The 25,340-nt window shown below is 35.3% G+C and overlaps 1 protein-coding gene across 7 annotated transcripts in view; it reads left to right on the top strand.

The window, feature by feature from the left end:
- TANC2 (tetratricopeptide repeat, ankyrin repeat and coiled-coil containing 2) overlaps positions 1–25,340 on the top strand; it is a 478,761-nt gene that overhangs the window by 103,585 nt on the left and 349,836 nt on the right. For all 7 annotated transcript variants that reach the window (XM_008012171.3, XM_037993758.2, XM_008012175.3 and 4 more), the window contains one exon: positions 10,572–10,643. In XM_008012171.3, the coding sequence (XP_008010362.1) occupies positions 10,572–10,643 (72 nt within the window). The remainder of the gene's footprint in view (positions 1–10,571; positions 10,644–25,340) is intronic.

Here is a 25,340-nt window from a genome sequence, read left to right as displayed (position 1 = left end):
CTCTGAAGACACCAATCGGGTATCCTATAATTCAGTTCAATTCTGGCTACCTAGAGTTAGAGTCAAATCCCATTGGTTAAGGGCTCAGTCCTACAAACCTGACAGCCACTTCAGATGCCAGTTGCAAGTCTAAGTTTCTAGTATTTCTGGCAGGGAAAAAAATTGGAGGTCCCCACAACCCCTTCCTCAGGTTTGAGCATTTGCTAGAATGTCTCATAGAACTCAGGGAAACATTTTACTCATGTTTAGCTGTTTATTATAAAACAATACATCTCAGGAACAGCCAGATGATAGAGATGCTTGAGGCAGGGTATTGGATAAAGACTCTGGAGCTTCCATGCCCCCTTGGGGCACACCACTGTGCGTATATTCAGCAACCCGAAGTTCCCAAACTCTGTAGTTCAGGAATTTTCATGGAGGCTTTGTCACGTAGGCGTGATAGACTGTTAACTAAATCTCTAGTCCTCTCCTTCTAGGAGGATGGGGCATCATGGGCTGAAAGTTCTAGCTTCTAATCATGGCTCGGTCTTTCCGGTGACCAACCCCCATCCAGGAGCCCACCAAGAATTAACTCATTAGAACAAAAGGCCCTCCCATCCCCCAGGAAATTCCAAAGGATTAAGAGACCTGTATCAGGAACTGGGACAAAGACATATGTGTGTGTGTGTATGTATATATATATATAGATACATCTCTTACAATATCACACTTTGTTACCCAGTATTGTAATTCTTGTTCCTGGGTAGTTGTTTTATTCTCTGATTGTTCTGATAATACTTATGTTGGAATTTTGGAAGATGCAAAAACTGTTCCACTGCCACTACGTTTTCACAATTTTCTTTATAATTTTTTGATGGCCCAGAGTTCTTAACTAAGGTGTCTTCCATCAGTGTCTGACATGTTTAAAATCTGTGGGCTCTTATCTGTATTCTGAGCTTTTAAAGATGCTGGACATCCACTGAGTATGTAATCGTCAATATATATATATGGACAGGTTCTACATAATGATTGCTAATGCTATATCACTGTAAAATGACATGAATCAGTGACATAATTCAAAGAAAGTCTGATAGAATGAAAAAGTGAAAGTAATATGGTTCCATTCAATTTGGGAGGAATAAGAATTATAGTCTTTATATTAAAAAATACTACGGCCAGGCACAGTGGCTCACACCTGTAATCCTAGCAGTTTGAGAGGCTGAGGCAAAAGGATTGCTTGAGCCCAAGAATTTTGAGACCAGCCTGAGCAACATAGTGAGACCCTGTTCTCTACAAAAATTACAAAAAAAAAGTTATGCAGATGTTTTGGTGTGCCTGTGGTCCCAGCTACTCAGGAGGCTGAGATGAGAGGATCACTTGAGCCCAGGAGGTCAAAGCTGCAATGAGCCATTATCACACCACTGTATTCCCTTGTGGGTGACAGAGTGAGACCCTGTCTCAAAAACAAACAAACAAAAACAAACAATTATACAATCATTTCACTATGGAGATTCTCAGAATTACTTTTAAAGTATTTCTTAATCTCTTAAGCTTGATCTAATATTGATACATAAATGCCTCTGCTATTCAATGAAAAACTCTTTATAGAGCCTTTTTACAATTTTCCTTTCATATATTTCCATATTTTTAAATATATTACTTTCCAAATGGTTGGAATACAAAAATTATTGTGGATTTTATTGTTTCTGGATAATCTATTAATCTTTATATACTGTTGGTTGTATATTAAATTATAATTTAAAAATAAAAGTAGTATATATGACATACAGTGTGATGTTTTGGTATATGTATAAATTGTGAAAGGATTAAATCAAGCTAATTAACATATCTAATGTCTCAAACTTTTTTTTTTTTGCTTTTTGCTGAGAATATTTAATATCTACACTCTTAGCAATTTAAAGAAATATGCAATGCACTATTAACTATAGTCACCATTCTGTACAATAGATTTCCGGCACCTATTTCTCCTATCAAACTAAACTCAATAGCCTTTGAGCAGCATTTCCCCATTTCTCCCTGCACACCCCTGCTCCCTTCAAGCCCCTAACAACCACCATTCTACTCTGTTTCAGTTATTTTGATTTTTTTAGGTTCCACATGTAAGTGAGACAATGAAGTATTTGTCTTTTTGTGCTTGGCTTAGTTTCCATAGCATGATGTCCTCCTGGTTCACCCATGTTGTTGCAAATGACAGATTTCCTTCTTTCTTAAGACTGAATAGTATTACAATGTGTGTATTCACCCACATATTCACCACATTTTCTTTATCCATTCATTGGTTGATAAACACTTAGGTTGATTCCATATCTTGGCTATTGTGAACAGTGTTGTAATGAATATGCGAGAGAGTGCAGATCTCTTTGACATACGTAGATTTACTTTCCTTCAGATATATACCCAAAAGTGGGAATTCTTGAATCACATGGTAGTTCTATTTTTAAATTTTTAAGGAACCTCCATACTGTTTTCTATAATCGCTGTATTAATTTTATATTACTACCAACAGTGTACAAGAGTTCGCTTTTCTCCACATCCTTAGCAACATTTATCTTTTGTCTTATTAATTATGTATGAGGTGGTGGCTTATTGTGGTTTTAATCTGCATTTCTCTGATGGTTAGTGCTGTTGGGCATGTTTCTATATACCTGTTGGCTCTTTATATGTCTTATTTAGAGAAATGTCTATTCAGGTTCTTTGTCCATTTTTCAATAAGATATTGAGTTCCTTGCATATTTTGAATATTAGCTTCTTATCAGATGTATGGTTTGCAAATATTTTTTCCATTTTGTAGGTTATCTCTTCACTCTATTGATTGTTTTCTTTGCCATGCAGGCGGTTTTTTCTTTTTTCTTTTTTTTTGAGACAGGGTCTTGCTCTGCCTCCCAGACTGGAGTGCAGTGGGTGACAGTTTGTACCCAGTGGTGCAATCATGGCTCACTGCAGTCTTGATCTCCCAGGCTTCAGCAATCCTCCTACCTGTTGTCTCTGAGGCAAGTCTTGGTCCTGGAGCCTGGGCCTGCAAGGTGCATCCTGTTGTCAGGGTCTGTTGGGATGGGCCTGGATCTGGGTCAGCTGGAGCCTTGGTCCTCAGGGTCAGGTCTGGATCCTGGGCCCACAGATGCTAGCCTGGCAAAGGGTAGGTCTGAAGCTTGGGACTTTGAGAGCTGGCCTGGTTCTGGGGCCAGCGTGGAGCCTGTGGCCGGCCTGCAGACTGAGTAGTTAGGAGCCTGCCTATAGCATCAGGTCCCTTGGGCTGGCCTGGCAGTGAGATAGGTCTGGAGCCCTAGATATGTGGGGCCAGCCTGGTGGTGGGACAGATCTGGAGCCTGGGGCTGCAGGGGCCAGCCTGGAGCTTGAAGCTGTCGGCGCTCACCTGGCACTGGAGCAGGCATGGAGGCTAGGTTTACAGTGTAGTTCAAAAACTAGGAGTGGGCACCAGGGCAGAGAAAGAGATACCTACAGTGGAAGCCCTCTAACTCTGTTTTGAAGAATGAGAACTTAACACTCAGAATATGCCAAATGCTCACCCCCGTTTCCTTTTGTTTTATTTTCTGCTGCCCTGGCCCCCCAGGTTAGTGATAACATCAAGAATTCACATAATCCAAAATAGTGAGAAAGGGGAACCCATCCTCTCTGGTGGAGCTATAGTCCCATTCTTTAGATTATTAATGAAAGCTTTTTTTTTCCCCCCCTTCGTTCTTCCTACCACTGTGCTCCAGACACAGATATAGTCATGAAATACATGCAGAGCAAGGTTACTATAGCCCCAGGTTTTGTCAGGGTACCAAAAGAGAAGGCTTAGGGAAATGGAAAGTGCTAAAAAGATTGCAGTGAGGGGCACCTCGAAGTCAAACCCATTAAGTTTTTATGAGCTCCTGGAGTCACCCCTGAGCTTCACAGGTGTGAATTTGCTCCTGAGTGTCATACCATGGACTTTAGAACTGACCTAACAGATCACTGCCCAGCACTGTGACTGACCCCTTTGGGGTACACAGGCAGTGCAGATATCAACAGCAAAGGCTTTGAAAAATGTAACATTTCCTGTAGTATTAAAGAAGCCTTGGAGTTTCATAACTCAAAACATTCATAATGTCTGGATACAACCAAAATTACATACAAAGTGTGACATACAAATTACATATGAAATTGATACACAAAGAACTAGGAAAATAGCAGTTTGCAAGGGAAAAGACGATAGATACCAACTCCAAGAGATGACTGAGATATTGGAATTATCTGACAAAGATTTTAATGCAACTATTATAAAAATGCTTCTCTATGGGGTAAAATAATAAAGGAAACATTTTATTGTTACTAGAACAATTGATGCCTCTCTTCTGAAGTGTAATATATTTCAGCCTGAAAAGTCTTAACTTTTTATCTCTCATGTATGAAATTAAATCAACACCCTATATTTTATTTTATTAAAAATAATAAATTCCCAATGGGAAAATAATTTTAAAATACTCCAAGCAACCATGTGAACCTTCTTGAAATGAATGGAAAAATAAAAAGTCTTAGGAAAGAAATAGGAGATATAAAAAGAAAAACCTAATGAAAATTTTAGAAATACTAAATATAAAGACCCAAACAAGAAGCAAACTTGATGGGTTCAGTAGCATAATGGAGGTGACTGCAGAAAGAGTCAGTGAACTTGAAGACAGATCCACAGAAATTATCCAAATCTAAACAACAGAGAGAAAAGCAAAGGATGACGAGGACTAGAACCACAGGAATCTGTAGCGTAGTAACAAAAGATCTAGATTCATACCATTGGAGTTCCAGGAAAAGACAAGGAAAAATGTGGTGTTAAAATAGTATTTGAAGAACTTATAGCTGAGAATTTGTCAAATTTGGTAAATAGCACAAATTTACAGATTCAAGAAGCTGACTGAATCCTTAATAGGATAAATGCAAAGAAATTCATACCCAATCACTATGTGATCAATCTGATGAAAACTAAAGATAAAGAAAAAATCTTGAAAGCAGCCTGAGAGAAATAACACATTACCTAGAGGGGAACAACAGTTTGAATGACTGTAGATTTCTTATCATATAACATGCAGATCAGAAAGTTGTGGCAAAAATAGGCGGAGGATATGAACAAGAATATGCACACACCAAATGGCCAGTAAAACATGCTCAGCTTCATTATTAATGAGGGAAAGGCAAATTAAACAAGAATCAGATAGCAATTCACATTCTTTAAGAGCAGAAATGAAAAAAACCTGAGTAGTAGTCATGAGATTGTGAGGAAATGGGAACGTTCACTTTTTGTGGAAATAAAAATTAATGCAACTGTTTTTGGCAGAAATTTGCATTACTCTCACAGAGTTTTTGCATTATATGATTTAGTAGTTTCGCTTCTATATCTTGAACATGTGCACAGGGAGCTTATATACAAGCAGGTTAGACTTGTGCTGTAGGAAATGGTTCATTGCAGACTTCCTTTTGAAGTACTATAAATTTGGAGAGTGTCTAAATCTTCATTAGTAAGAGAATAGATACAATTGATATATTCATACAGTAGAATACTATTCTAGAGTTAAAATGAATGTCCACACAGATAAATTTCAAAACATAAGTATTAAGTAAAAATGGCACATTGCTGGATGATACAGTATCATTACACTTATATAATGTAAACATTTGTGGAGGCATATATATGTAATAAAAGTATAAAAACATTCATGTGATTTTACATATTAAGATAGGATAGTGGTTAATTTGGGGAGGCATGGAAGAAGGGAAGTTGTATTGGAGAACTGTATAATGAAAATATCAGCTGTGTATAACTGGTAGTGTTTTAGTTTAAAACAAATTGATGCAAATATGGGAAATCTTAAGATTTGGTAAAGTTTGATAGTTGCTATATCAGTGTCAGTTATATTTTTCACTGTATTTTCTGTATATTTGAAACTTATTTACAGAAAGATAATTAGCTTATTTGTATATAATTTTGATAATTATGATTGTTATGAACATTTACATTATGAACATACTTCTCAGCTATTGGCACTGTTGAAATCTGAGGCCTGATAAATCTTTGTGGTGGTAGGCAGTCCTGTGAATTCTAGAATATTTAGCGGCATCCCCAGCCTCTGCTCTTTAGAAATGAGTAGCACTCTTCCAATTGTAACAATCAAAAATGTCTCTAGAAGTCCCTGGTTTGCTCCTGGCTGAAAATCACCAATTTAGAGAATACAAAGTACTGTCGCATGTGTTAAGTCATTTGAACCTCACAACTTTCAGTGGAAGATGTTACTTTGACCTCAGTTTTACAGATGAAAACACTGAGGCTCAGAGAAACTCATCTAAAAATGGCAGGTATGGAACTAAAACTCAGGTCTAATGCCCACATACTGACTTTTTGTGCATTTGTATGTACATGAGTATTTATTCCCACACATTTCCTGGTAACTTTACTAAAAGTAGAATACAAATTAAATATTCTAAGAAACTTCTTATTTTTGTATTTCATTCACAGGCACATTATTTCATATCTCCTCTAGTAATTTATTGATGTCTGTCTCAGGTATCTTAATGATTACTGGGTTCCATTGGGCTTTTTTCATGAAAACGTATAAATAATTACAAATTAAATAAAAGGAGTAGGTCCTCTACAGAGGACTGTTGTATTCTTCTATTTTGCCTGGGCTGTCTTTTTTGACATGCCATATTTTCATTCTGCATTTGGAGAAAATAGGTTACCAATAGAAATTTTTGGTGGGCTGCTTTTATTTCCTTATTAACTATCATGAAGTGTTTATGTAAAATACTTGTTTACAGAAATTTTTATAAATGGATTTTAATATTCAAATATATGATTTTGGTTTCAAACCCAAGTATCAAATTCATACTGTAGAAATGATGTACACATTAGTTTTTCATGAAAATAGGAAATGATATTACAACATAATCTAGATATTGTGGTTTTCAGCAATGTTATTTAAAATAAAAACCGTAAACTTTACTTAAGGGGAAAAAAATCCCTTTCACAACGCATGGTGCACTTCTAGTCACCTTGTAAGAGCCTTTCATGGTCACAGAGAAGATTGAGATGTAACATGTAATTAAGCAGTCAGGTATTCCATTTATTTGGGGTGGTTTGGGGGAATTTTACATTTTACTCCCTAAAGGATCACCTAGAGAGAGCCAAGAAAGGGATCCTTGAGCCCATGCAGCCATTATACTTTCAATGGCCCCTAAGCCAGACATCATTTGCAGAGCCGCCTTCTCATCCTTATTGGCCTTACTCTCAAGTCATTCAACTCATTCCTTTTCACAGAGATTGCTCTAATTAGCCTTCTAAACTAATCTCCCTGCCTTTAGATCAGGGGTCATTTATCACTGGCAAAATCTAGGTCACTCCTGGTTTTTGTAGGGCCCATAATCTAAGAATGGTTTTTATATTTGTAAATGGTTGAAATAAATTAAAAGAATAATAATATTTTGTGACATATAAATTATAAGAAATTAAAATTTTGTGATCATAAAGTTTTATTAGAGCAGAACCACATGTGTTTGTTCATCTAATATTGAAAACCACCACCCTAGTCTCTACAGTACTATAAGGGGTGTCTTTTTAAAATGCAAATTATTCTAGGTAAATGCGTTTAAAGATTTTTTAGAAACACATTAAGCAGGTAGATCAGGGTTCTTAGTTGTTTCTCACAGTGTAATTTCTGTGACAGCACATGCAGGTTAACATTGTGCCTAACTATAGGTGAGTTAAAAATGTTTCCATCTCAAGTAGTTGATTTGATAAGAGTTATTCATGTATCAATGTCATGAGCATTGACCTTTCACTAAAAAGAAAATATATCATATTTTCACACTGTAAGCATTTAGAAAGAACTAGTTTTACTTATTTTTCTTGTTAGAGCAGCTTTTTTCTTGAATTCCTTGTAAAGCATGTATACCTAATAGAGTGTAGAATTTTTTTTTTTTTTTTTTAAAGAGACAAAGTCTCTTCCTGTCGCCCAGTTGGAGTGCAGTGGTGCGATCTTAGCATAGCTCATTGTAACCTGGAATTCCTGGCCTCAAGCCATCTTCCCACCTTGGGCTCCCAAAGTGCTGGGATTACAGGCGTGAATCATTTTGCCCAGCCCTAGAATTTCTTAAATAATGGTATTCATTAGAAAGGAGCAGTAGTAGAGACCTGGGGCGGCAGTGTACCAGAATTCCTATGAGGTACATTATTTTGGTTGTGTCCAGTTCATTGTCAAGAGAAGCTCTCTTTTAGTAGAATGAATAAATAGAGAGACCAAACTTGGATTTTGGGAAAAACATTTTTTTTTTTTCTTTAGAAAGTATGTCTTTTGATTTTATATTGGAAGCAAATAGGAAGATTATGTTGTAAGACTAAGTCTTCATAACCTGCTTTGTTAGAATGCCTCTATTCTGTAAAGGAAGAATTGCTGTAGTTACTGATTAGTGCTTTTTTAACATCGTTTTCATGAGAAAAGAATAAAATGGGAACATGACTTGAACTCACAATATTTAATAAATTTGGGTAGAAATTAGTATCAGAGAGATGTATTGAGTCAAACATCCTTGGGTTAAAATCCCGTTTCACTTTTACTGGTTTTGTCACTGGATTTCAGTTAGTCACCATGAGTTTCAGTGTTCTTAGCTGTGAAATAGGACTTTACTTCATAGGGCTTTGATGAACTATATAAAATACCTGGCAGAGAGTACATAGTAATTGTTGGCTGCCTTTCTGTCTGTTCTTAAATACATTTTAGAAAGAAGAGAAAACTTTAGGATTTTTGGACATACTGAATATTAATTCACAAGAGAGTGAGGTGGAAGGAATCACAGAGGGTTTAAAACGTAGAAATTAAATTTGAGTTGGCCCAGTTGAAATACTGAGCCTTATTAAAAAGAATCCATATAATTTATAGAGTTGTTTACTTAGAATTTGAAGTACAGTTAAGAAGGATTATAAACGTTCACACTTCTTTTAAAAGGGCAAAATTAAATAATTTAAGTTTTAATTTCAACAGAGGCAGATCACCCATTCAGAGATGATAATCCATGAGTAGATTTTTGCTTTAATTTTTTAAAATAATGTCAAAGAAAAATCTCATATTTGTCTTTCAGATAACACCTTATTTTGTCAACATGTCTTTTTATTCAAATATGGTAACTTATGTAGTAACAGCAGAACTAAAATAATATTTAAACTGATTTATATTTAAACAGGATTTTCATACTGGAAGGAAAAATATGGTTGCCTGTTACTTTGAGTATCTTTCTATGTGATAAGTTATTTTACAAATCTGACTAATTAAATTAGTGGAGTGTTTTACTAGATTACTGTGGACTAAGAGATATTAATATTTCCTGGCAATGTACTTACTATTTTGTATTGTTATCGTATATTTGGAATCGATTAAATGCTGCTGTACTTGCTAGTTTAACAGGCCTCTACAAAATAAAGAATAGTTGATCTATATACATGAATTGGATTTAATTATTGCTAGGCCTTACATATAATAAATATATTTAAAAGGAAGCTTTCTATCAATAATGAATTAAAAAACAGGCCATCTGTTTAAAAAGCAATAGATGTTAATATGCGAGCTCTATTACAAAGAATAAACCATAGAGTAAGTAGATGACAGAGCAAGAATACTCTTTATTAAACCTGCTTACAGCTACTACCCCTTTTCCATGTCGAGTTAAAAAATAAGTGATTGTATGAAAGAAAGAACAAAGGAAATTGTTGATGCCTTAATGCATTTTTTATCTGATTAAAGTGATAACAAATTTGTAAGTGTATAGACCACTATGTTAAAGATTTAGCTTGGTTTAGTTTCATTTTTTATATTATACTTTACATTCTCAGTGTATTAATTTCTGTTTTACTGTGCCTATTTTAATGAATTTATGATGTGTAATTTTTCTGTTTCTGTGTAACAAAATTGAGGGAATTATTTACATAAAGTAAAATTTGTTTTAACTTTTCTTAAAGTGCATGAGTGTTTTGCTTATTTCTTAAAAGAAGATGTATATAATGAAATGGATGTGTTTCTATATAATTTTAAAAACGGTAAACTCAAGATTTATTTGGTTTTTAGCTTTTATTGATTTCTTTTATAGGTTTATTGATTTTTATCTCTTATAAAACATAACGTGTGTAATTCTTATTATAGTAAAACAGTCCTAGGGATTATTTGATGTACTCTTATACTTTAGACAGAAAAAGCAGCTGTAATTAATTTAAAAGATTGTTTTAAATCAGGCCTTCTTAACTGGAATTCTGTGACTGAACTTTGGAGTTGCTAACTTTCCTTCATTATATGCAAAGTAGAGTATATGCATATGGGGGAGGGGAAAAACTCCTACACTTTCTTAAGACTTCAGGAGGGGAGTGTAAACCCACAAAAATAAGGGTAAGAACCATTGGTTTATATAAGAAAAATCCTCAAATATTTTAATGATCCAGATTATAGGAAATACAAATAAATGATCCATATAGTAGTTTTAATATGTAGATAATGTCAGAGACACTGTTACGTCAATCTCATTATCTATTTACTTATGCTGTTTTTAATTTTATGCAGATGGAGGGAGCGAGGAACCACCGGATCGAAGACAGTCAAGTGTAGACTCTCGCCAAAGCCGCTCTGGGCAAGGTAAATTTTCATCAAATTGATTATTAAATTTCAAAAAATAACATTAGATATTTCTTTCTAGTACTTAATTTGGAAACTAGGATATTGCCATGGTATAGTTTAGATATTCTAGTTTCTCATTTAGGATTTAAATGATATGATATAAAAATCTGTATATTATTTATTCAAGATATAAGAAAATTAAATATTGTCTAGTGCCTGCTTTTTAAATGATATTAAAGTTTAAGTAATTTTGAAGCATTATGGTATATATCGAGATACCACTTTTGGAATGTAACCAAAAGTGAATTTTCAACATTTGTTGGAGTATCATCACACACTGGTTTTTAAAATTTCATCAATATAGTATTTGTTGTCTTAGCTCTCTCAGAAGAAATGGTTTTTGTTGGTAATTGCTATATTAGGATCTTCCTTCTTATTTTCCTTTTCTATTTAAAATTTATTATCACAGGCATTTGATTAATTTTTGAAGGGACAACTTTGAAAGTAGGTAAAAACATTCTGAGTCAGTGAAATCTCCAGTTAGACCTTTTCTAAGTTATTTAACGTTGCATGACCACCAGCTCTGCATTCCTTTTTCTTTATAGTACTTATCACCTTCGTATTTATTCTGTTTATTTTCTCTGTTCAAAACTAGAATGGATGTTTTGTGATAGCAGTGATTTTTGTGCTTTGATCACTGCTGTATCCTTAAGTGCCAATAATAAGTACATAGTATATAGTAGTCACTAAATAAATGGTGAATGAATGACTTGATCTCAAAGAGAATGAGAATTGAGAACCCAAACTGATGAACAGATTATAAAATTTCAATCATTTATTGAGTTAGGTTTTCAAAGAATCTGTAATAGCATAAAATAAAATAAAGCTCAGATTTACAAATGTGCAGTTTTTAATTCTGTAAAAGCTTCAGATTTATTTATTCTATAATCGTGTCCCTCTTTTTCTCCAACTTTGCTCTTCCCAGGTTTTAGAGCTCTACTATTTTTATAAAATTGTTTGTTGCAAAATAAAAAGAAGAATAATATGTGTTGAAAATTTTAAATTGTGCTAAACTTAATCATACTTAAGTAATAAGCATGTATTATGACTTATGTCTGGAATTTATCTTGTTCATTCTTATTTTTCCCTGTAAACATATTTTGAAATAAAAATGAGATTATCTATGCAAAACTCTAAAAATAACATCAGTACAAATTATTACTAAAATTGTTGTAATTATTAAATGTCTTAAATTTTATCAAATATCAAATACAGATGTTTGAAATCGCTTATCTAATTTACTCTGAGCTTTGTCAGTTATAATATTTTTCAAATCAATGAGCATAATTGAATTTTATTAACAAAGCTAAAACTTCAAACAACAAAACCAGGGATTTCTGTAATCCAGAGTACAACTACCTGATCTCAATTTGAAGTCACCAGGAATTGTATCATTGTTAGAGTTAATTGATAGTAAAAGCATGTTTCTTAACCTTTTAGATACTTAGTTTGTAATATCTCTTTATTCAAAAGAAAAAAAATTTTTTTTTTGAGACGGAATCTTGCTCTGTCACGTAGGCTGGAGTGCAGAGTGCAATGGCTTGATCTTGGCTCACTGCAACCTCTGCCTCCTGGGTTCAAGCGATTCTCCTGCCTCAGCCTCCAGAGTAGCTGGGATTACAGGCCCAGCTTTTTTTGTGTTTTTAGTGGAGGTGAGGTTTCACCATGTTGGCCAGGCTGATCTCAAACTTCTGACCTCAAGTGATCCATTCACCTCAGCCTCCCAAAGTGCTAGGATTACAGGTGTGAGCCACCATGTCTGGCCAGAAAGAAAATTTTAAAAAACTATAATGAGTTGAAATGAATGAGAAATAGTATAATTAGGAGTAAAAGATGGGATGAGCATAAAACGCTTGTTACCTCCAGAAACCCACTGAAAGATCAGTAAGGAAGGATTGGAAGGAGAAAATATCAACACAGTTTTAGAAACTGGAGAGTATATGAATAATTGAAAACTGAATTCTAACAGTAGCAGAGGAAATCAACAAAACAACCTCAAGAGGTCTCAACAAGCTTGAGAATGACAGTGTGTGGAAATGGAGATGAAATGACAATTGGTTGAAAGTCAGATGAAGAAGCATTGGATTTCTGGGACTTCCTCCCTAAAACCATCTAACCAGTCAGCTGGGCAAATGCTGAACTCCTCACCCCTAACCAAAAGCAAAATTTATCTTTAGGAGTGGGGAAAACCAGAAACACTCTAGCCTGGGAGACACCAGGCATAGTCGAGGGCAGAAGTCCCATGCTAAAAATAGGAGAATTGGACCTTAGATATCTCCCTCCTGTCTTTCTCCTACCGCGCTCCCAGAATACTGGCAGTTAGACCTTCAGATTTCAGGCAGGAGATTGGAAAAAAATGTCTTTTCTGGAGAATCTGACCAAAAAAAGGAAGATAAAAGAAGAAAGAGGAAATTTAGTCATCAGAGATTCCTGAAATAAACAGGCCAGTTAGCTCACTCCGTGTATCAAAGCTCCAAATCAGCTTTTCAGTCCTGTGCTCTTAAATATGAGCAGCTAACAAAGATTAGTAGATATTTGAAGAAGCTCTCTAAATGTATGAAAGATAGAAATTAAATGGAATAAAACAACTTGGAGAGACAAACATTTTGCAGAGGAAAATTATATAACTATTATCCCCAGAAATAAGAGAAAATAACCGTGAGACAAGAAAAAAGTACATAGAAGAGTGGTATTATGACTTTTAAAAAAGGCTCTTAGGCATTGAAATTCTGATAGTGAAAACCAAAAGCTCCATAGAATTATCAGAGGCTAATGTGCTGAAAGAATCTCTAAAAAAATAGAGCAAAAGGACAAAAATATAAAAAGAAACAGAGGAGTGTTAAGAAAAATCACAGGATCATTCCAGGAATTTCAATATTCAAATAATAGTTGTCAAAAGAAACACCAGAGAAAATGGAAAAGAAATCAATGAGATGATTGAAGATAATTTTCTTAACTGAAGAGCATAAAGTTTCCTGACTGAAAAGGCTTACTCTGTGCTCAGTACAGTGGATGAAAATAGATCCAAACTAAGGCACGTTGTGGTGAAATTTGAAATCACTGGGGCCAAACAGATCGTTCATGCTTTTGGGGGGTGGGAGGGAATGGGTTGGCTTTGCACTTCTCAGTGGTGGCATTGGAAACTGAAAAATAAAGCAGCATCTTCAAAATTCTGAAGGAAAATAATTTTCAATTTCTGAATTCCATATGCATTGATACTATTATTCAAATATAAGAATAGAATTAGATATGTACATTTTCAAAAACAATCTGCCTGTCTTACACACTTTCTAAGAAATCTGTTGGAGGATGTGATCCATCAAAATAAAAAAGTCAGACAAATGAAAGAAATGAACTGCAAGAGATAGGAAAGTCAAAGCAGAAAGATCTTTCAGAATGACAATAAAAAGAAGGGGATAAAGGGCTAGCAGTTCAGATTGGAGTGGGTTAGAAGCCTCCAGAAGAGCCGTCTTCAGGAAAATGAGATTGGTAGAAACTGGATGCAGTTAATTGTCTTTAGAAAAGTTTTAGACAACTAATGAGAGTCTGAAGATTGAATTGGTGATAAATACATAAAATAGTAAGCAAAAGAAAGTTCTGAACTCCATAGAAAATAAATAATGTGTGGGAAAGGAGATGTTAGAATAATGTCTTCAGTTCTTTAGCAGAATCCAGAGTAATTGATGTCCAAGCGAGTCACCTCCAGTAGAAAACCTGATCGGTTTACTTAAGTATGTGGTACAAATATTTTCATTATTTATTTGATTTGGACTATTATGATAGGAAGCAGTGCTCTAAAGGAGGGCAGGTCTGACCTGTGACTTGTTTGTGTATGGTTGGTGTATTTGATTTGCTAAGAATTTAAATTATTTTTGCATCTATATTCACGTGGAATATTGACTTTTCATTTTCTTGTTTTCTACTGTCTTCGTCTGGTTTTAGAATCAGAATAATGCTGGCCTCATAGAATAAGTTGGAAGTTTCAACTTCAGTTTCCTCCTCTTCAGTTTCCTCAGCTACATCCTGTAGAATTGATATTATTTCATCCTTAACTGTTTGATACAATTTATCAGAAGCTAACTGGGCGTGGAATTTTATTTGCTGGAAGGTTTTTAAATGTGAATTCAAGTTATTTAATAAATACAGGACTATTCAAATTACGTGTTTCTTGTTGAGAAACATTTTAATATCTGCATAATCTGTAGTGATGTAAGCATTCTCATTTCTGATACTGGTAATTTGAGTATTCTTTCTCACTGTCCTGATCATTTTGGACAAAGATTTGTCAGTTTTACACATCTCAGAGAATCAGTTTCAGTTTTGTATTTGGTTTCTGTATTGCTTTCCTGTCTTCTATTTCGTTGATTTATACTTTGTCCTTTATTATTTTCTTTCTTCTGCCTGCCTTCAGGGTTTAATTTTATCTTTCCTTGTTTCTTAAGGTAGAAGCTGGGGTCATTGATATGGGAGCTTTCTCTTCTAATATAGGAGTTTAGTGTTAGAAATTTCTATTTACTGCTTTAGTTATGTTACGTAGATTCTGATAAGTAGTATTTTCATTTAGTTCAAAATACCCTTTTGATTTCTTCTTTGACCCATGTGTTATTTAGAAGTGTGTTGATGTAGTTTCCAAACATTTGGAAGTTTTTCAGATATCTTTGTCTTATTGATTCTTACTTAAATTTCATTGTGATCAGAGGACAAACTTTCTGTAGGTTGAATCGTTTTAAATTTGTTGAGACTTGTTTTATGGCCCAGGAAATGATCTATTTTAATAACTGTTCTGTGTGCACTTAAAAAGAATGTGTATTATGCTGTTTTAGGGCGGAAGGTTCTATAAATGTCAACCTGGTCACGTTGATTGATAGTGTTATTTAAGTTTTCTATATTCTTGCCCATTTGCTTTCTACTTGCTGAACAGCAAGGAATATTGAAATCTCAGGCTATGAGTGTGGATTTGTCTATTTCTCCTTGCAGTTCTCTCACATTCCTTGTACCACTGGTCCTCTAATAAGAAAAGTTCCTCTTCCTCAGAGATTTATGTGTCGCCTCAGCTATAGCTGCTGGTTGTGAGATGGGCTTGCCTTGGTACAGGGCTGGAAGAGAAAGGTAAAGGAAGAAAAAGCCAAGGGATTTCCCCCATTCACTCAGTCCCATATAGAGGCCCTCCATTCCCACTTTCTAACCAGAAAGAGAAGACTTATTTTGTATCTCTTTGTGTTTATTCCTGGTGTGTAGTTCCAGGATTTGGATTCAGTCTTGGGGTTTGGGGTACATAAAAAACAGCCGGAAACTCATTGCTGAACTGGTTGTACTTGAAGTTCTAGTTTTCTTCCACAGTTTGCCCACTAGTGTTTTCTTTTCTGAGTCTCAGATTGCTGGTTCATCATTCTTTCCAGGATTTTCAGTTATATTCAGGGGTTTTAGTTACATTCAGTTAAGGCATAGTGTGCCTACTTCATCTTAACCCAGAACCAGTGCCCTTCCATTTTATTACAATACAGATAGTACTCAAAATATTGTAAAATTAGTATGCACCAATATCAACCTACTGGGACAGATGCTAGTTCATTCAGAACAAATGCTAACTGTAAACAGCTGATCCCCATACAGGTGCATACTGCCTGATAATCTGCCTTGATTGTGGATACAGTTTCTATTTCATGTTTCTTCTCCAGTAGCAGCAGAAATATATGATGTCTGTTGGACTGTGCCAATTTCTTATCCTCTGTGCATCAGGGTCCTTTTCTTTCCTGTGTGTTAACAAGTTCCTTGGCCTCTGATCTGTCTCTCCGGTACAGTGGATTTTGACTCAAACATGCTCATACTCACTGTTCCAGTTTAGGGGCGGGAACCTCCAATGTCTTCTGCTTGTTACATGTCGGAGATGGGAGATGGACTCTTGAAATGTGACTGTAAAACTGATTGTGTTAGTTTAACCCCGGTATGACTGCCGCAGATTAGGTGGTTATTTTCTACTCTCCAATAGCATATTATATATAATTGGACTATATTACTGTATTTTGTCTTGTCTATGGGTCTCCATTTTTCCTAGTAATATAGGAGTTTATTAATAGTAGGGTCTTTGCATACAGAACAGTGCTAGTGCCTTGTATTTAGGCTATCAAGTTTGATGAAGGAAACTATAGTTCTAGGAATGCCTTATTTCAGGAATCTTGAGTTACTTTATCAGAGGTATTTTTTTGTTTTGTTTTACTGGCTCCATTTTCTGCATTAAATGATTTTTTTTCATTAGCGATCATATATATGTAAGCAACTTACTTGGTTCTAGACATTAAGTAGGTAGATAAGCCAGCATGATATGGTTGAAACCCAGTTTTTATTTTCTTTTGCAAAAATAGCATTATGCAGGCATTGAGTTCTGGTGTACAAGATGTGTACTGGTGTAATGATGTCCATGAAACCAGCTCATGCTGGAAGATGGGAAAGTGTGTACGGTGTGGCTTTGCATGACTTCCATTATTTGTAGCCAACTTTATTTGATTAATACCAGCTGATGTGTCAATAGAACTAGTATATTAAATTGTCAAATATACTATATTCTGATCCTCTTTCCTTGCAAATATGTAAAATATTTAGTAGAAATGAGATGTTTATGCTCTTGAAACACACAAATTATTCTTCAGTCTGGAAAGTTACAATGATTTCTTTATTGAACCAACTGTGGTTAATTACATAGAGTGACAAGGAAATTATTTCAATATTCAGTGTATTACTTCTTTATCTCAGTATAAGAATATATCTAGTATAGTAGCATTACTAATGAATAAGACTGTTTTGTGTATGTGCCAGGTTGTGGACTAGGTGCTTTCACATAATCCTCATTGAATTCTCAGAATAATGTTGTGAAATTACCATTATTTTCCTACAGGAAATATTAATTTTATATTATATTCTGGCTTTATACTTATCTACATCCCAAGTTTCAAATCAGCATTGTTGGTAGCATGTATTTAGAACCTTTTCATTCTGATATATAAAGTACATATTTGTTTGTTGGTGGTTGGATAATATTTGGAAGATCTGAACTTAAATGATTCCCTCTGAAATATCTTTATTTCTAGTTCTGTATTTCTTCTGAAATTTAATTTGTTGTAGATTTTTTAAAAATTAAAACACATTATTTTTATAAAATTAAACTTGGGATGCCTCTTGGAATACGTAGCCCCAACTTGAGGCCAATAGTTCATTATTATTTGGAATGTTAGGGATGTGTCAGAATGCATTTTTATATTTTAGTCATACTTTATATTTTTTATTGTTATAGTTTCATTAATTTTTTAAAAAGTTAATTGATACCAAACAATGTAGACATTTAAAAAGGATATGTTAAGGCTTCTTCCTATTCCACTCTCCTAAAGTAAGAAATACCTACATTCAGTCTGTATCTTTCCATGTTTTCCTCTGAGCTTATACTGGCATATACAAGATGCATATGCATATACGAACTAGTTTGAAGGTTTTTGAAAAATAAAATGCAGTTTTAGTTCTCCCTTCTCTCTCCATTAGCAGTATAGTATGGCCATCCCTCCAGGAACATACTTAAATTGTTAATTTCTTAAAATCTGCATGTTGGTTGATGGTCTAAGTAACCCATTACGTATGCCACCATTTCCTCATATATGAGTGTTCAGATTTGCGAAGTGATTATGATAATTAATTTATAATCTTAAGCTCTTGGAATACATGGCCTCAAGCACATTTTGTATCAGAACATATTAAATATTCTGTTTAGCTTATGATAATTGGCCTAATTAACACTAGAAGCCTTGTAGAAGCCACTCCTTGCTTATTCACCTTTTTGAAAGAAAAGGAATAAAAGCATGACAACTAAAAAGTTTGGAAGGCCAGGCACGGTGGCTCATGCCTGTAATCCCAGCACTTTGGGAGGCCCAAGGTGGGTGGATCATGAGGTCAGGAGATCAAGACCATCCTGGCTAACACGGTGAAACCCCGCCTCTACTAATAATACAAAAAAAAGAAAAAAGAGCTGGGCGTGCTGGCAGATGCCTGTACTCCCAGCTACTCGGGAGGCTGAGGCAGGAGAATGGCGTGAACCTGGGAGGCGGAGCTTGCAGCGAGCCAAGATTGTGCCACTGCACTCCAGCCTGGGTGACAGAGCAAGACTCCGTCTCAAAAAAAAATAAAATAAGTTTGGTAAAGGTATGAACATCTAGAAAGTTTGTATTTTAAAATATTCTTATGTGAATTTTTCTGGTAAGATATAAAAGTTATAAAAGTTCCTTTGAAAAACTTTATAAGTCTTTTTGAAGGGTCATAAACAGTTGGATAAGAAATGATGAGGAAGGGATCTATTGGTAAAGCCTGGGGAAAATTATTACAGAGTTGATACATTTTTTGTTTTGCTTCATTTGAAGAGCAGTTGGTTTTAATGTTTTTTTCCTAGTGAAAGATTGAAGAGCTAGTTCCCACAAGGGGGCAGAATAAGACAAACCTGAAAACCTTCGCACTATAAACACAGAAGTGGTAGACAACGAATGTAACAAAATATATTTTGAATTTATAGTTCATTTATTAAAAAGGAAGGGGAAATCACAAGGAGCTAGAAATGAGCAGAGAGGTAATTTTCTGCTCATCCTGTGAATGGTACCATATATTGGCATATCTACCCACCTGTCCCCCAGCACATGTATGGACTGCTGGTAGGGTGGTCATTCAGCTGTGGTCTTAGATTAGTATTGATGAGTGGAAGTTCATTTTGCTAAGTCCATGTATAAACTACATCCCTTTGTTAATGAGGGTAGGGTAGAGTGGCTGGGTAGGCCATTTTCATTGGCTGAGACTGACTGAGTCCCCAGAACAAGCCATCTTATTTACCAGGTTAAGCAGCCCCTTCTCTGCCGTGTTTGCTCTTTGTCAGGGATTCACATGGGGCATAAATTATTTCATATGTGTTCCCTTTCAAAGAGATACAGCCAAATTCTTTGACACCAGATATCTTTGTAATCAATTCTCTAATTGTTCTTTTCAAGTCTCTGAATATCCAGTAAAACCATCAAACACTGTCCGTGAGTCACTACAGAACAGTACCTCTGTTATCTCTCCTTACAATTGAAACGGACAATCAGGCCCTGCTCAAATTTCTGCCACAGGGAGGGCTTCACTTCTTCACTTCATCACTCCTTCAGGACCACCCCTTAATGGGGCAGCTGTGCTATTGTCATCTACATGTCATGCAAAACCATCATTAAACAAGGCCTGACTTTTTTTTTCCCCAGTCAGGTGGTCATAGAAAAATTCTCCATGAGATCAGATCTTACATCCAAATTGAGAGAAAAGAAATGATGTAGCAAAAGTAGGAGCCATGGACTTATGGCTACTTACTCATACCGATTATTTATGATTCAAGACCTGCTGAACCCTCATCTCACATATACTCTTCCATCTGATGATGAAGTGCTGCAGTGCACACCCAATTATATTGTTTTGTTGGTCTAGTAATACTAAGTTCACGGCAGGCTGCCCAGGTCACATGGTAATATGGTGGCACATGGTCAAACCATTTATTCTAAGCCCTGTGATAAGCCAAAAACTATTCTTTCAAAAAGGAACAATAGTTTTTTGCAGAGGATGGCGTAGCTATTTTCCAAAATACTAACAGTCTGCCCTAAGATTCACCTGAAGTTCTGCAATAAGCCTCTTCCCAAGATACCTAGTTTAGTTGCTACTTCCTGTTCACCAAATCTTATGAACGTCGTATTAGTGTGGTAGACCAGCATAGTGCCCTATGGAATGGAAAGGCACTTAAAGTAACAGTGGATTAGATTATGACCTGAATAAGTTACAAAAATTTGCCGTAATTCTCCAAGATTTGTCTGTCTTTTGCACAGACCACATAGGTGAGTTTAATGGGGATGTGGTAAGAGTAATCATCCATGGATTTTTCTAGTCTTTGGTGGTTGGATCATACTTCTTAATCTTACTTTCTAGAGACTGATTGGACTTGATTCTGATTATAGGTCTAGAACTTCATGGTATAATACATAGTAATTGGCCACGTGTAGCTACTGAGCACTTGAAATCTGGCTGATAGGAAGCATGATATTCTTTACATGTAAAATATATGCTGGATTTTGAGACTTTCTGTCTTTCCGTTCATTTTGGGAATGTTTGCCTTTACACAGTGAAGCATTGTTATAGAGTTGCCTTAAAGTCTTTGTTTTTTGTTTTTTTTTAAATTTCAACATCTGTGTCATCTCAGGGTTGACATTTGTTTATTGACATTTCCCTTTCAAGTTGTAATTTTCCTATTTATTCATATGCCAAATAGTTTAGGATTGTCGTAGATACTTTGAATGTTATTTCATGAGACCCTGAGTTTTGTTTAAATCCTAAGGGGAGTGTTGATTTTTGTGTCTGTGTGTCAGAGGCCAGTCACCCAGATTATGTCCAGGACAGTTTTCTACCTGCCTTCTGGAGTCTGTGGTCAAATATCAGTTCAAGTTTTAAAGTATTTGCAGTGCTATTTAGGTCAGTCCCACGAGTGTGACCCACTGTGCATTTTGGAACCAGAGTAGTGGTATAACTTGTAGCTCTGTTACAAAAGCCTATAGTATGCTGTTTAGGATCAGATCCATGCACACACAACTCAGAGGTGAGCCCAATAGTTCATCCACAACATAATGGGATTGTTTTCTTGATCTCTTATCACCACAATCTCACCAACATTTTCCAGTTCCCCAGGACTTTTCTGCCCAGTCCTCTGGACAGAAAATGGGGGCTTCAGTTTAACTACTCTGCCAGTCACTTCCTGTAGCTGTGTCTTCATCCTGACCAAGTGATGGGAGAACAGACAGAGAAAAAAGCAACAGCAGTGAGGATGTGCTTCACACCCTTGGGACCACAACTCCTGGGATGAGAGAAAAAGATTCCCTTCTCTCAGAGTTCAGGTGCTTGCCCAGTCACCACTACCGTATCTGTGCTGCTACTACCATGAAATTGCCTGGGAACTGGGATGGAAGAAAAGGGGGAAAGGGAAAAAAAATGGGGAGGTTTTCTCCAGTCTCTGGAGCCATAAGGGCCCCTTTTCCTGGTCCTCAGACCAGAAAGGGAGGGATTCTCTTGGAACTTTTTCTGACCTTACCCAGTAGATACTTCTCTGAGTTTTGAGCTCTCCAAGCCAGGTGTAAAATACAAGGAAAAATCATAGTAAACTCAATACCACTTCAGAACTTTAAGTTCTGTGCTTCGTCCCCAGTCTGCCTGATAATATTCATTTTCAGTCTTCAGAGCTTTTGGATATTGTCAAATGCTTTTTATGGATCTGATCATATGGATATAATCATGTGATTTTTCTTCTTTAGCCTGTTCATGTCATTGATTTTATTAATCAGTTTTCAAGTGTTGAGCCAGTCTAGCATACCTGGTATAAGTACCTTAGTCATGGTGTATAATTCCTTTTATACATTGTTGGATTTGATTTGTGAATATTTTATTGAGAATTTTTGCATCTATGTTCATGAGAGAAATTTCTGTAGTGTTCTTGTAGTATCTGTCTGGTTTTCATATTAGGGTAATGCTGACCTTATAAAATAAGTTAGGAAGTAGTCCTTCTGCTTCTACCTTCTGAAAAAGATTGTAGAGAATTCGTATAATTTCTTCCATAAATGTTTAGTAGAATTTACCAGTGAACCCATCTGGGCCTGGTGCTTTCTGTTTTAGAAGGTTACCAATTGCTGATTAAATTTATTTAATAGTTATAGGCCTGTTCAGATTGTCTATTTTTTCTTGTAAGAATTTTGCCAGATTGTGTTTTTCAAGGAATTCGTCATTTTATCTAAGTCATCAAATTGTGGGTGTAGAATTGCTTATAATATTCCTGTATTGTCGTTTTAATGTTCATGAAATCTGTGGTGATATCCCCTCTTTCATTTCTGGGATTAGTAATTTGTGTCTTTCTCTCTCTCTTTTAGCCTGGCTGGCTAGAAGCTCCTCAATTTTATTGATCTTTTCAATTTTTTTACTTTTCAAAGAACCAGGATGTGGTTTTGTTGATTTTTCTCTTATTGATTCCCATTTCAAATTTCATTGATTTCTGCTTTAGTTTTTATTATTTCTTTTCTTCTGCTTGCTTTGAATTTAATTTGCTCTTCTTTTTCTGGTTTCCTAAGATAGATGCTTAGATTATTGATTTTAGATCTTTCTTCTTTTCTAATATATTAAGCACTATAAATTTCAGTCTATCACTGCATCCTACAGATCTTGAAAAGTTGTATTTTTATTTAGTTCAAAATATTTTAAAATTTCTTTTGAGATTTCTTCTTTGAACTGTATGTTATTTAAATGTGTGTTTACTACCCAAGTATTTGGGATTTTTTTCAGCTCTCTTTCTGTTACTGATTTCTAGTTTAATTCTGTTGTGGTCTTAGAGCAACCATTGTATGATTTCTATTCTTTTGAGTTTGTTAAGGTGTACTTTATTGCCCAGAATGTGTTCATTCATAATGAACATTCCATGTGCACTTGAATGTGTATTCTGCTGTGGTAATGTGAAGTAGTCTATAGGTGTCCATCATAATCAGTTGATTGATGGTGCTGTTGAGTTCAGCTGTGTCCTTACTGATTTTCTGCCTGCTGGATCTGTCCATTTCTGAAAGAAGGCTATCAAAGTCTCAAGTGTGATAGTGTATTCATCTATTTATCCATGTAGTTCTTTCCATTTTTGCCTCGTGTTTTGATTCTCTCTTGTTACATACTCATCAGTCAAGACTGTTAAGTCTTGTTGGGGAATTGACTCCTTTAAAGTGGGTTTTTTGTGAGTAACACATTAGTTGGGTCTGTTTTTTTGACCCATTGTTACAATCTCTGACTTTTAATTGGTATATTTAGATCATTGACATTTGAAGTGATTATCAATATAGTTGGATCAATATCTACCATACTTATTACTGTTTTCTGTTTGTTACCCTTCACAGTTTCTATATTGTCTTCTACTCTTTTCTGCCGTTTGTTGTTTTAATTCAAAATTTTATATAATTCAATTTTCTTTCCTTTCTTATATCACTTATTTTTTCACCTTTTTTAGTGGCTGCGTAGGATTTGCAATATATATTTACAATAAAAAGTTCACTTTCAAATAATACTGTACTATTTCACAGGTAGTGCAGATACTGTGTAATAACAAAATATCCCTTATTCCTTCCTGGCATTCCTTATATCATTGTCGTCATTTATTTTACTCACACACACAAGCATACATGCACATGTGTGCATGTGTATATATATATGTTATACATATACACATACACACACAAGCATACATAATCAAATATGTTGTTGCTGTTATTTTGAACACCTTATCTGTTAGAACAATTAAGAATTTTTTAAAAAGTCTTTATCTTCACTTATTCATTCTCTAAAGTTTATTCTTTCTTTATGTAGATCAGACTTTCTGACCTATATCATTTTCTTTCTCTGAAGAACTTTTAACATTTCTTGCAAGGCAGGTCTACTGGCAACAAATTTTCTGTTTTTGTTTGGGAAAGTCTTTATTTCTCCTTCACTTTTGAAGGATGATCCTGCGGGGTACAGAATTCTAGGTTGTTTTTTTTTTAACCACTTTATTTCATTCTACTCTTGTATTGTTTCTGAGGAGATGTCAGATATATTAATAACTTTTTCTTTGCTTCTGTGTAGGTAAGGTTTTTCCCCTCTGGTTTAATATTTTTTTCTTTCTCTTTGATTTTCTGAAGTCTGAATATGTTTTACTGAAGCATAGTTTGTTTGGCATTTATCCCGCTTGGGGTGCTCTGAGCTTTCTTGTTTATGGTTTGGTGTCTGACATTAATTTGGGGAAATCTTCAGTCATTATTGACTTAAATATTTCTTCTTCTGTAATTCCCATTATGCATATTTACACCTTTTGTAATGGCTCCACAGTTCTTAGGTGTTCTGTTCTTTTTTCTGTTTGCTTTTCAGTTTTGAGTGTTACTATTCACATATCCTCAAGACCAGACTCTTTCCTCAGCCATGTCCAGTCTGCGAATGAACCCATTAAAGGCATTCTTAATTTCTATTCTAATGTTTTTGATCTCTGCATTTTCTTATTCTTTAATAGAATTTGCATCTACTTATATTACTTACTTGTTCTTGTATGTTGTCTACTTTTTTTCATGAAATCCCATAGCATATTAATCATAATTGTTTACATTTATAGTCAGAACCAGTGTATAGCAGGATGTTTAATCCCTGCTGTTGAGAGGTGAAGCCAGCTAGACTTCCTGGGTCGAGTGGGGACTTGGAGAACTTTTCTGTCTTACAAGAAATTTGTAAAACACACCAATCAGCACTCTGTAGCTAGCTAGAGGTTTATAAAATGCACCATGAGTGCTCTGTAAAAACACACCAATCAGGGCTCTGTAGCTAGCTAGAGGTTTGTAAAATGCATTAATCAGTGCTACGTAAAGTGGACCAATCAGCACTCTGTAAAATGGACCAATCAACAGGACATGGGCGGGGACAAATAAGGGAATAAAAGCTGGCCACACCAGCTGGCAGCGGTAAGTCATCTGCATCCCTTTCTGCCCTGTGGAAGCTTTGGTCTTTTGCCCTTCACAGTAAATCTTGCTACTCTTTGGGTCCGTGCCACCTTTGAGAGCTGTAACACTCACCACG

The sequence above is a fragment of the Chlorocebus sabaeus genome, chromosome 16 (assembly GCF_047675955.1).
Source record: "Chlorocebus sabaeus isolate Y175 chromosome 16, mChlSab1.0.hap1, whole genome shotgun sequence".
In the NCBI taxonomy this organism is placed as follows: Eukaryota; Metazoa; Chordata; class Mammalia; order Primates; family Cercopithecidae; genus Chlorocebus; species Chlorocebus sabaeus.
The sequence above is the reverse complement of the archived record's forward strand: the minus strand, read 5'-3'. Positions and strand labels throughout refer to the sequence as shown.